General features: G+C 50.9%; 1 protein-coding gene across 1 annotated transcript in view; it reads right to left on the reverse strand.

Moving 5' to 3' along the window:
- The window catches only part of COL27A1 (collagen, type XXVII, alpha 1), a 175,055-nt gene that overhangs the window by 57,677 nt on the left and 104,035 nt on the right, over nucleotides 1-13,343 (reverse strand). Inside the window, exons 27-31 of the mRNA XM_011950124.1 lie at nucleotides 12,125-12,178; nucleotides 9,759-9,803; nucleotides 5,014-5,067; nucleotides 3,061-3,114; nucleotides 2,769-2,822 (exon numbers count right to left, since the gene is read on the reverse strand). Of these exons, the coding sequence (XP_011805514.1) occupies nucleotides 2,769-2,822; nucleotides 3,061-3,114; nucleotides 5,014-5,067; nucleotides 9,759-9,803; nucleotides 12,125-12,178 (261 nt within the window). The remainder of the gene's footprint in view (nucleotides 1-2,768; nucleotides 2,823-3,060; nucleotides 3,115-5,013; nucleotides 5,068-9,758; nucleotides 9,804-12,124; nucleotides 12,179-13,343) is intronic.

A 13,343-nucleotide genomic window follows, 5' to 3' on the forward strand; every position in this document is an offset into this window, starting at 1 on the left:
CTGCACCTTCTTCTCTGCGTCGGCCTGAATATCCCCACTCTTTTCCCATCTCCTACCGGCCTTCCATTTTGTCCCAGTGACTCCTTTCCTGGCTTTCCGCCTCCCACTTAGACAGATGGGGAGACTGAGGCCAGGACGGCTGAGGTTCAGGGGTGCCGGGGGTAGAACTTGATGATGTACCCCCAGCACCCTTGCACTCATGCTTCGGCCCTACTCTGGGCACCCCCCATGCTGAGGGCTCCAATCACTCCATCTCTGACCAGTGGGAGGGAAGCTGGGCCCTTGCATTCCAAGCTGGGTGCCTTGGCCAGCCGTGCCAGCTCCCCCACCAGAATGCTGGTCCTCTGACTCCCTGCTTCTACCCCAACAGTCCCACTTCCACATTGCCAGCTCCTCCAGCCCTGGGCCAGATACGACTTTTCCTCCTTCTCATGAGCAGAGCAAAAATATGTCACTGGGAGCCCAGAGTGCTGGCTTCTGCTTCCAACTGTGCTCCTCAAGAACGTTCCAACTTGTCCAAAGAATCATGAGGATGGACAGAGTCCGCCGGTGCTGGTGCCTTCTCCTCTGGATGATGGTCACCTATATCCAGGCCTCTCACCCTTGGACTAGTCCATCCCTCTCCCTCCTCAGCCCCTGGTGTGGCTGTGGCCTGGCACAGAGTAGGTGTTCGATAAAAGTCTGCTAATGATGGAGGGAATGTTTATACTTGACAGCCCCCCCCAAGACAGTGAGAGTGTTAAGAGCTGGGTCTCTTTCTTACCATTTTTGTACCTCCAGGGAGGAGCGTATGCTAGCACACAGTGGGTGCATGAAAAAGTGTAGGAGCTGAGTTGGCCTTGCTTCCCTAATCATAGTAGAGAACAAGTTTATGCGAGCTTCCCTTGGGTTCAAACCATGAAAGGCTTCCGGGTCCTTCCTCATCTGACCCCAGGGAACTGCTCAGTCTGGGCTTTGGAGACACCCAGGCAACCTGAGCTCACTGCCCCTCAGTCCCACCTCCGGATCTGTGCCTGGGCTGGTCCCTCTACCCCCACACCCTCCCCACCTTCCCGAAGCCCACCTCGGGCTGGGTTCCCAGCCATGAGCCCTGGCTTTGGCTGAAGCAAATGCCGTTTCCCAGTTTCCATCCTCCATTGGCAGAAACTGAGGGATCTGAAGCAAGTTCTACCCGCTCCAAATGAGAGCAACTCCACCCCTACCCCCTGCACATCACCCCTGGGGAGGAAAAGGGGCTCCTGAACTTGAGTGCTCCTGGCCGCACCCTTCCCCCAGCTCTCCCAGCCTCTCCCACCACTCTGCCTTGAGAGCCTCAGGAAATCCCTGCTTCCTCAGTCATCATGAGAAGCCCAGGCCCCTGAGGACCCTCAGCTCTGTTTGTCCAGCATTTCCCATCTTCGTGCCTACTTCTTCCATAACAGACATCACTTATTGGGTTCTATCTACCCTGCCCCCCATACCAGACTACACGCTCCAAAGGAAGGGCCCATTTTCTGCCTTTCTTGCTGCCACATCCCCAGCTCCTGGAACTGCTGAAACCCCATCTCTACTAAAAATACAAAAATTAGCTGGGTGTGGTGGCACAGGCTTGTGATCCCAGCTACTAGGGAGGCTGAGGCATGAGAATCTCTTGAAACCGGGAGGTGGAGGTTGCAGTGAGTGGAGACTGAGCCCCTTCACCCAGCTCCTGAAACTCCTCACAAGCACTTATCGCTCAGCAACTACAGAGTAAATGAGTGAATGGACAAAAGCAATAATGCTGCTAATAACCAAAATGCTCCCAAGGAACAAACACCATTAGCCCCATGCTTCCATTTAACCTACACGATCACACTATCATGACCATGATTATTTTTTCTGTTTTTCAGATGAGCAAAATTCAGGCTCAGAGAAGTTAAATGATCTGCCCCAGGATTATAGTCAGAGAGTGGTGTAGCTAGGATTCTACCCAGGTCTGTCTGATTCTGAGGCTTGAACTCCTAATCCTTATTCTTTTTCCCTCTTCTCTTGTCTTCTTTCTCTTCTCTTCTCTCTCTTCTTTCTTTCCTTCCTTCCTTCCTCTTTCTTTCCCTTTCTTTCTGTCTTTCTTTCCTTCTTTCCTCCTTTCTTTCCTTCTTCTTTTCCTTTTCTTTTACTTTCCTTTCTTTCCTTTCTTCCTCCCCTCCCAGCCTCCCTCCCTCCTTTCTCTTTTTTTCTCTTCCCTTCTTTCTCTTTCTTCCTTCTTTCCTTCCTTCCTTCTTTTCCTTTCTTTCCTTTCTTCCTCCCCTCCTGCCCTCCCTCTCTCCTTCCTTTTCTTTTCTCTTCCCTTTCTCTTTCTTTCTTTCTTTTTCTTTCTTCCTTCCTTCCTTCCTTTTTTTCTTTCTTCCTCCCCTCCCTCTCTCTTTCTTTCTACCCTCCTTCCTCTTTCTTTCTTTCTTTTTCTCTCTCTCTCTTTCTCTCTCTCTCTCTTTCCTTTTTTGAGACAGGGTCTAGCTCTATCACACAGGCAGAGTGCAGAGGCACAATCTTGGCTCACTACAACCTCTGCCCCCTGGGTTCAAGCGATTCTTGTGCCTCAGCCTACTGAGTAGCTGGGGTTACAGGCACGTGTCACCATGCCCAGCGAATTTTTATATTTTTAGTAGAGACAAGGTTTCGATCTTGAACTCCTGGCCTCAAGTGATTGGCCTTGCGAAGTACTGAGATGACAGGTGTTACCCACCACACCCAGCCACCTAACCCTTATCTGACAGTGGTTTGAGCTTAGGGATCATGAGGGCTTTGCTTACCTGGGGTCCAGGTTCTCCAGGGGTCCCCATACCACCTGGCATTCCAGGATGACCCTGCCAAGAGAGAGAAGAAAAAGGAGGAATCAGCTATGGAAGGTGCCCCTTCCTCCTTCAGTCCCATCTCGGTCAACTCAGCCCCAGTATAAAGCCAGGAGGACAGCAGCTAGGCCCCCCACACAAAGAGGGAGCTGGTCATTCTGAACGTTTTGGGTAAGTGGTTGGTGGAGGACAGCAGAGCTGTCACTCAAGGCTGCAACAGGAGAGGGCAAGAGGATGCAGACTTACTCCTTACCATCGACCCCTTGGGTCCAGGCACGCCTGGGGGTCCCATCATGCCACGATCACCCTGTGATGGAGACAGCAATGCAGGCAGGTCACGGCTATGGCTGTGGGGTGGCTCTGTGGGAGGCAGGTGCAGAGGGCCATCCAGAGGCTCAAAGAGAGGTAGGGGTTTGCTCAAGGTCTCTAGAGGGTCCCTGCCTAGTTCATGGGCACATCACCCAGGTGGGGATCTGGGATTTCACTCAGAGGGAGCCAAGACCTCTGACAAGCCCCGGAAGGCCTCAGCATCCCCTGTAGCGGGCCACACAGTGAATTTCCCTCCAAGGATGGTCCTGATTAAGGAAGCGCTAATTACATTGTCCCCTTTGATCCTGCCCACATCATGTTGGTCCTTATTAGGCCTGGCATCCCCTGGGCTAGGCTTGCTGAGGCAGAAACAGCAAGAGAAGGTGTGTCTTTCACTCTCATCATCCCCTTTCAAAACCTAGATGAGATGCTAGAGAATCAGAGACATAACTCATTCCCTCTCGAGCAATCCAGACACACTGGGCAGAGTTGGCAGAAGGTAGGTGCTCTGGGTTCAAATCTTGGCTCTGTTTTTATGAGGCCCTGTTTCTTGTATCTGCCCAGCCAGTAAATATTTATTGAGCACCTATTATGTGTCTGACACTATCTGCAAGACTCTGAATATACAGTGGTGAGCAGGCCTGCTCCCATGGAGTAAGGCACTCAGAGGGTTGCAGGAGACACAGTACAGTGAGGGTGGGGGTCATGGTGCTAAGGTGTTATCGCTGGGGGACGTGACCCACTGGGGGCAGAGCTAGTCAGGGAAAGCTTCCCTCGGGAAGTCCCTCTGGACCCAAGAGCTGAAGGATAATGAAGAGCATCTGAGCAAAAAGGGTGGAGGCAGATGGGGATGGGAAGAGCGCATTTGGCCAAGGGAATGGCACAGGCAATGGTTTGTAGGTGAGAAGGGACATGGGACATTTGAGCAACAGCAGAAGGCCAGAGTTGGCTTTGATGTTGCGCTATCATTATGTAAGATGCTACCACTGGAAAAAACAGGGTGAAGGGTACTATTTTTTGCAACTTCTTGTGAATCTATCATTATTTCAAAATAAAAAGTTAAATTTAAAATTTCAAGACAAAAGGTTGAATTTAAAAGGAGGAGGAGCAGAAGGGGAAGGAGGAGGAGGGGGAAGCGAGGGAGGAGGAGGGGGAGAAAGGCAGAGGCCTGAGGGTCTGGGCCACATAGAGTGATACAGTGAGGCACAAGAGCAGCCTGGAGAGTTAGGCAGGGCCAGACTTGGGGGGATACTTCCTCCCTCTGGACCTTAGTTCCTCCATCTATTCAATGGGAATAATATTGGTTCTCCCAGAGGGCCTGCTCTGGGGATCAGATCAACCCATACAAAGGAAGGCAAGTGCCTCCAAGGCCCTTGGTGGGAGCTGGGAGCCAACAGGAGGCAGAGTGTCTTAGTGAGCAAAACGTAACTAACCTTTGGCAATGAACCTGGTTCAAATCTGAGCACTGCCACTTATTATCTGGGTGACCTTGAGTAAGTCACCTCCCCTATTTGAGCCTCTGTTATCTCATCTAAAACAGAGGCTTAGCAAGGCAACTTCACCCTTCCTCTTCGTAAAGATGAATCTTTTCCTCCCTGCTCTCGTCCACCCCTGTGCAGGGCCAGTGGGCAGCCGTGAGGAGCTCAGGTCACATGCATCTGCTGGTTGTCACACAAAAGTCTAACTGTGCTTGAGGCTGATGACAGGAGGGCAGGGATGGAACCCCAAGGGATGCCAAGAAAGGGAACAATGGCTCTTGGCAGGCTCAGAATGCCAGGTCAGGAGAGAGGCTAGGGGAGGGTAATCTGAAATCCCCAGGTCAAAGGGCCTCTTCACCTTTTTAAAATTTCAAAACACAAGCTCTAATTGTTTATCTTATCCCCTCAATACTACTTACCTTTTCTCCCACGATTCCTGGCTCCCCGACCAGACCAATGAATCCCATAAATCCCTATGAGACACATGAACGAAAGCAAGAGAAACAACGTGAATCCGGGGACCCAGCCTGCCTGCTCCTCCCCTTGAAGCTCATCTCCCAGCTGTCTCCCGCCTGTGCCTGGTCACCCAGCCAGCATGCGGCTGTGCCGGGGAGAGCACTGCCTCTCTCTGGGCACCATTCTGACTTCCCTCACTCCACCAGATGGTTCTGATTTTGAAGCCAAGCCGTGGGGCCGCTGCCAACATCCCTGGGAGCGCCACACATTCTTCCCGCGCCAGAAGCAGGCTGGGAGGCTGCCACGTTTGGAGAACTGGGGTTGGGGCGGGGGGTGGCCCTTAAGCTGAGCTGGGAAGAGGCCATCTGTGCCCATCTTTCGGGGCTCTGGGGCTGTTTCAAAGAGTGAAACAAACCCTCTGGCTGGGATAGAAATACCGTAACAGCCTCCGCCAAGAGAACTGATTGGAATCAGGGAGGCGGAGGCCTCTTTACTGTCTTCTGAAAGGCCTCCTTGCCTTTTTCTGAAAGGGTGCACACACAGACACACGCTGTGGCTCTCGCTGCTCTGCTGAACTCCGCTGGGTGACAACTTGCCTCTGGGTTCCAGGGGGTCTTTCTAGGTGGCCCCAGCCCTTGCCATCTCCCTGAGCAGGCAAACACGCACACATGCAGCGAGGGTGGACAGCTTAGAGGGGTCACCTAGGAAGGCCCACCAATTTCTTATTCAGGCTGTCCTTTCTTCCCGGCTAAGGAAAATGCAACTGAGGGGGGAGGGCCTTGTGTGGTTCAGGAGTGCAGAAGTGGCTTCGGAAGAACCCGGATTTGCAGCCAAGAGTGAATTAGGAAAGATGGAGGGATGAGTGGATTTCTTCCATAAAATCCGCTCCCTGTCCCCCAAACCCTGGCCAGAGTAGAATGAGACCTTGGGCCAGGAATAGGCCAGAGGTTGTGTACTCAGGCAATAAAGCCAGTCCAGCTGTCAGTCAACTACAGTGAGAGGGTTACCTCTTGAGATCCACACTTCCTTATCTAAAGACAGTTTTAAAGTTGACACTTCAGCAAGGGCCACACGTATCTTGCTGCTGCAGCCTGGGATGGCAGCTCTGGTTATGTGGCTCCAAAGACCATGCACCTTCCCCTCCAGCCCAAGGCCTCCAAAGGATGTGGCTGTGAACAGGGCCTGGATCTCCTGTACATCCCAGCACCACCCTGGCACTACACATGGTGGGTCCTGGGCCTGCCTCTAGTTCCCCGGGCTCAGAGACCTTTCTGAAGTACAAGGTAAGAGGGATGAGGTACTAGGTATGAGGTCACAGCTAACATGTCACAGAAAATAATCAAATATTTGATTTTTGCAATAACTTAATTTTTAAAAATGAATTACAGCGTTTTCCAAGTGATAGCAATATTATAACAACAGCTTGAACGTATTGAGCACTTCCTGTGTGCCAAGCCCTGTACCTGGCACTTTATCTATGTCACTGTCACTCAGTCTTCAGGTGTGTGGGTTCTGGGCAAATCAGTCTCTCAGAGCCTCATCTGCAGAATGGGAGACAATAAAGGTACCTCCCTACCTCCTGGCGCTGTTCTGAATACGGGAGATGGTGCACGATGCGTAGAGGTACTTCATACATGTTCGCTCTTTCCCATCCCCTCTTAATTTATTTTACAAGGGCACAGGGGTAAGACAGAGGCCTGAGCTTCCCACAAGGGAGCAGTCAGACATTTAGAGGATGCCGAATGAAGGGAATAAAAACTGCTCTGTTAAAAGGCTCCTGCCCGACTGGCCCAGAGAAACAGAAATTTCATAGCTACTTTAAATTTATGAGATGTTGGGTCCTGGAAGGCAAGCAGGTCATAAACCTCAAACAAGAAGCCAAACAGGATCCTAATGAATAAGAGCCATACAGCAAGTGCCCCATCCCCCAACCCGCACCCCGAGACCCCCCTTGGGGTACTGTCCCAGAGCATCCTGGCAGGCCTGTTCTTGAGGCTGGTCCAGAGAGGCCAGGCCCTGAAGTCCAGGCAGGTCGACGGAGAAGCAGCTCTGAAAGCTGCGGGCATGGCTGGCTTCTCTCAGGTTGGCAAGGCGGGCACAGGAGGAGGCAGCATTGTTGCCCACAGCAGGCACTGCACAGGCAGGATCCGAGTCCCCAGTTTTGGGGAGGAGGCTAGCCTGGTCCTTACATTGCCTACAGATAAAAGGCCATTGTCTGCTATGGGAGGTTTTCTTCCTCCTCTCATATGCTAGGCCTTGGGGATGCAACTGAGAATGAAAGGGCTATGGATGCTGAGCTGCACTAGACAGCTCAGTGTGATGTGTTTACCTGCGTCGCTGCCCCTGGACGGGGCGTCTTGAAGGCAAGACCCACGCCCTGTCCCCAGCACCTCAACCAGGGCCTGGCAAGCAGTCTGTGCCCTGTTAGAGACATGCCAGGGCTCAGGAGGTCAGAGAGTTTTCAGCCCTCGAGGCAGGCATTGGGAACCCAGCAGACCTCAGTGTCAATCTTGCCTCTGACAGTGATGTTACTGCCTGTGAGATCTTAGACAAGTTACTTAACTTCCCAGAGCCTCAGTTTCCTCATGTGCAAAATGAGGATAGTAATACTGACTGCCATAGACGATTGCATAGATAGCATTTGGCACAGAGTCTGGTACCTAACAGGTGACTAATGAATGTCACTGTTATTGGGTCGTTGCAAAAGTAATCCCAGTTTTTGCCATTATAATGGTAAAAACTGCAATTACTTTTGCACCAACCCAATACTATGATTACAAGGAGGTCCCGTGGTGTGAGCTTCAGTACTTTCCCAGGGATCCTCTGATTCTGCAGTGAACAGAAAATGCCTGCCCTTTCACTGTGACCACATGGGGTGGGGGGCAAGGGAATGGCTGGCATGGTACCTCCATGTGCCTTATAGAAGCCACAGGGTTCCAGCTCTGCCTCCTTCCTGCTACTGTCCAAGCTGCCTGGGCAGCAAGCTGGGCGCTCTGCTGACCAAATGAGCCTGGGCTGCTCCAGGTGAGGTTCCCACCCCTCCTGGGCCTGGTTCTGCCACTATCCCACTTGGTGATCTTGGTCAAACCTGCTTCTCCTCCATAAATCCCAGAATGCCAACATGGACTCGAATCCGGGGGTTCTAAACCTGAGGTCTCTGTCAGGCTCTATGAATAGAATTCAGAGTGTATATCAACTTGAATGGAAAAAAATTAAAACTCTTATTTTCATGAACCTCTAATTGAAATTTACATGTGCCTCAAATATGAGTGCAGGCAACAAACCACAGTAGTATTACAAGGACCTGGGACTGTCCCAGAAAGTGACATGTCACATTACCATCATTGCTGCAGAGATCTCAAAATACATCACTAAGGCTTGGCATTACTTTAAAATTGAGGCCGCTGTTACACTTGCTGCTAGAACTCATTATTTAATGCATTGCCAAAGAAGCATATATATGAATATATTAAATGTTAACATATTTTCATAATTGCATTTCTATATAATCAGTTTCCTTTGTTTCTAATTTTATGCATTTACAAACTCTATTCTGAGAAGGGGATCCTTGGGCTTTTCCAGCCTGGCAGAGAAATCCAAGGCATAAAAAATGGTTAGGACTCTTAGATACAGTGATTTCCAAGGATGTTTGTGTTCTGACTTCCAAGACCCTGCATATCTATTTCCCGAGGGCCCTACCATTAGCATAACTATGAAATTGAATTTGCTGATCAAATTGCCCTTTTTTTTTTTTTTCCCAATCAGGAAATATATCCAGGCCACAGCAGCCTTTCCAAACTCCTGGGCTTCCCACAGAATGCGCTCGAATGTCACTGGAAAGATTTCAAAAATCCAGGCCTCCCCCTGCTTTAATTCCTTTCTTCCCCCAACAGATGTTGCAGGCCTGGTGAGGAAGCCCACCGTGTGTGACTCTCACGCCACTGACAGGGTTTCGTAGTGCGGCCAAATTCCTCTACGGCCATCCCGAGCATCAGTCCTTCCAGCTTGAGGAAGCCCCTTCCAGGAATGAGCTCCATATTTAAAGGAGTGGAGGAGATGAACACCTCTCCACCTCTGAGTCCTGAGGTTAAGCTTTCAGGAGGCCCCAGGGCTGGGCAGGAAGGACTGAAGCTGTCCGTCTGCCCATCACTCAGAGCTGTTTCTCTGGACTTTAATTGAAGGTCGTGATCCTCAAACCTCCATTTTAATGACTAGTTGCAACCTCTTCTCTTCTTCAGACCTTGACCAACCAGCCAGAGCCACTGGTTTGGATTTCATCTTCTATATAATTTAGGGATGCCTAGACCAAGGGACTTTGGCAAGTGGTAACATTTCTCTGGCCTTTGGCTTCCTGATCTATAAGCTGATGGGAACACGAGCAACAACTGCCAAGGGCTCCTCCAGTTTTAATGTCCTGGGGGAGCAGTCACATAACCTCTTTGGGCAAATGCACCAAAAACCTGTGTGTAGGGTCAGGCTGTGAGAAAAAGCTGTCATGACTCTGATCTACACCTTTCTCATTTCGAGACTTCCCCGCTCTGAGGGTCACCGTCCACATCCATCAAAGGGGTAGAGGACTGAACCTACCTCGGGAGTTGTTCTGAGAATTACACGAGGTGGTGCCTGGAGGATGCTGGGCAAAGGGCTTGGCACAGAGTAAGGGCCCCAAAAAATGGAGCCATTCATTCAGAGACCGTTGCTAACTAACCTGCTCTCCCACCGGCCCCGGCCGACCAGGATCCCCTGGTTCCCCCTGCAAAGAGACAAAAAGGAGGATGGATTAGGATGGGAGATGAAAGTCTAGACCTCCTGGGGAAGTCCCAGGCCTGTTGGCCTTAGCTGCCATTGGTGGGGATGAACCAGGGACCTTATCTCCAGTGTGTGGCCTTGGAGACCCCCAACAAATGGGGCAGAGTCAAAGGGGTACTTGGACAGAACTTCAAGCAGACATGACTCTAGTCACCCACTCCCTCTGAGGTGGCCTTGGCTTACTCAGCACCCAGATGTGTATGTCTCATCTAGGCCCTTCAGAAGCCCACTGCATTTTGTGGAGGTGGAAAATGAGGCCCAGAGAGGTGAAGTGACCTGCCTGAGGTCACACAGTGAGCCAGCAGTAGGGCTACAACCGAAACCTTGGTCTGCCCGGTTGAAATGCACATTCCGAGCCAGGTGTGGTGGCTCGTGCCTGTAATCCTAGCACTTTGGGAGCCCAAGGTGGGCAGACCACCTGAGGTCAGGAGTTTGAGAACAGCCTGGCCAACATGGAGAAACCCCGTCTCTACTAAAAATACAAAAATTAGCTGGGTGTGGTGCTGCATGCCTGTAATCCCAGCTACTTGGGAGGCTGAGGCAGGAGAATTGCTTGAACCCAGGAGGTGGAGGTTGCAGTGAGCCAAGATTGCACCACTGTACTCCAGCCTAGGTGAGAAGAGAGAGACTGTCAAAAAAAAAAAAAAAAGAAATGCCTATTCCCACTGCATCAGGCTGTCCTATCGCAGGAAGAGCAGGGAAATGGGACGTCAGGGCACCAGGGTCCTAGACCTCAGCATACCAGAGCTCTGCCACCAGCTCACAGGTGGCTGGGGTGAGTCCCATCTCTGCTCTGGGCTCAGCCTCCCCAGCTATAAAGAAGGGAAATCAGACTCATTTGTCTTCAAGGCTCTGTCCCACTTTCACATTGGGTGGCCTGTCTCGGCCTTGTCTGTCTGTTTTGTCCCATGCTGAGGTGGCTCCTGCTCCTCAGGCGGCCACAGCTGCCCCGGTCTCCCCACAGCAGACCTGTGGGATAAATCCACACAAGCGATGTCACCACTCCCACCACAGAAACCCAGCTGGTATCTGAGGGAGAGAGGCCGAAACCTCAGACGGCAGGACATGAGCTCGGGCTAGCCAGGAGTTTGGCGCATACACGGATGTGGCTTACTGCAAGCCTGGGTGGAGCCTCCTCCCCCTTCGGTTCCTCCCCGGACCTCATGAAAACTAGAGGGGCCAGGACAGATGCGTGGGCCATTTCCCCGAAGGGAAGGAGCTATGGATGACCTGGGCTCCCCCGGCTCTGTCCTAACCTCCTGTGGGTTTGCCCATCTGTAATCTGGATCCGACAATCTTTTGCCGAGAATGGCTGGGAAACTCCAACTCAAGGAGAGTCCTTGGAAAACTATTAACTGAGGCTGCCCATGGGCTGAGGATCATTACTCTCCCACCTTGGGCCACGTCTTTTTTGATAATATTTTTTTAAAACCCTATTAATATATGTACTATCTATTTACTATGCAGAATAGGGAAAATATAGAGGTCCACAGAAGAAAACGAAAATCTCCTATTGTCCCACCACCCAGAGATAATCCCTGTCCACTTTCTAGCCTCTGCTCTGTGCATAAAGAAACAGGGTGCCATGTTGGCCAGGATGGTCTCGATCTCTTGACCTCATGATCTGCCTGCCTTAGCCTCCCAAAGTGCTGGGATTACAGGTGTGAGCCACTGCACCTCGCCAGCATGGTGAAACTCCGTCTCTACTAAAAACACAAAAAATTAGCTGGGTGTGGTGGTGCACGCCTATAGTCCCAGCTACTCAGGAGGCTGAGGCAGGAGGACCGGTTGAACCTGGGAGGTGGAGGTTGCAGTGAGCCGAGATCGCACCACTTCCACACTGCACTCCAGCCTGGGCAACAGAGCAACTCCGTCTCAAAAAAAAAAAAAAAAAAAAAAAAAAAAAAAAGAAAAAAAAAGAAACGGTGCAACCCAGCCCCTGCTGCAACAGACTCACACTTGAGCATTTCCTTTTATAACCTGTTTCCTCCACCACCCCCACCCCACATTCAGACATCTTCCTATCTTGCAGAACAGCCGGAAGCACCATCTAGGGTGGCTGCACTATATCCCACCTACCTGAACAATTCCCCACAGTTGGGCACTTAGGTTACGTCCATTTTTTTCCAATACTTTGTTCTAAATGGGGATCAATTTTTTTCTCCCTTTTCACAACTGGCCATGGGATTTGGGGTTTGAATTGGGGCCTGAATATGTAGGACCCCCTCTTTCCTTTTGTCCCAAAGGATCTCCAGGTCCCCTTACCTTCACGCCATCCAGGCCGGGCCTCCCAGGAAAGCCCTTCCTGCCAGGCTGACCCTGCAACAGAGAGAGAGGTAAGTGGGAGAAGCTGGGCAAGGGCAACATTGTTGGGGTCCAGGAGCCCCAAGGACCTGGCATAGGGTATCCATGGCTGTAGAGAGCCACATACCCTGGTGGCCAGGGGCATAGAACCCTGAGTCCACCAGGTGGCCAGCTGTCCTGGAATGCAGGCAGGGTTTCCAGCTGCATGAACTCCGGTAAGCCTCCCCCACCCCTGGGCTGGTCTTCCTGTTGTAAATGAGGATGATGACACCTGCCTTCAGGGAGTGAGGGAAAGGAAGGAACTTGGCAGATGATAGGGGGCACAGGGAAGGGAACGGTTTATGCAAGTGGTCCTCAAAGTGTGGCCTGAGGACTGCAGGGGTCCCTGAGACCCTTTCAGAAGGTTCATGAGGTCAAAATGATTTTCCTAATAACACTAAGATGTCATTCGCCTTTGTCACTGTCACTCTCGTGAAAGTAAGTGGCATCATCCCGAGGCTGCATGGTGTGCGATATTGTCAGTGGGTTGAATGCAGAAGCAGAGCTGAAAAGCCAGCTGACTTCTATTAAGCCAGACATTAAAGAGATCTGCAAAAATGGTAACACAACGCCACTCTTTCCACTCAATTATTTTGCTATGGAAAATAGAGTGAATTCTCCTAAACATATTATTTTTATTAACAGGAAATGAGCTTATGATTAATCTTCAATGAATGAATAAATACATTTAAAGTCTCTTGGTTTTAATTACTAATCTCAGTAGATGTAACCCACACAAACAAAGGTCTTTGGGTCCTCCATCATTTTTAAGAGTGTAAAAGTCTCTGGATACCAGAAACTTTATGAACTGCTGGTTTATGCAATGGCTGGGATCAAAGGGGGTGTGGGACAAGTGACTTCGGAAAGGCAGCTTGGAAGAGTGCAGAGGGCTCAGGCTTAGGGCTCAGGCTTAGGGCCCAGGCAGGGCGTCCCCACTGCCTGGCTGTGAGATGTTGAGCTAAAGCCTTCACTCTCGTTTGCCTCTTCTCTAATGAAACCAAGGAAAGCAATCCTGTGTCATGGGAGAATCAAGGAGAATAAATACTGACATGAAGCACCTGGCATATAGGGGGTGGGCAGTGACAGTCAGTTTCCTGGCTCTCTCCTTTGGGTCTGTCCTAGTTCTCTCTCTGGCTAGTAC

This window comes from Colobus angolensis, unplaced genomic scaffold (assembly GCF_000951035.1).
Source record: "Colobus angolensis palliatus isolate OR3802 unplaced genomic scaffold, Cang.pa_1.0 Scaffold301, whole genome shotgun sequence".
NCBI lineage: Eukaryota > Metazoa > Chordata > Mammalia > Primates > Cercopithecidae > Colobus > Colobus angolensis.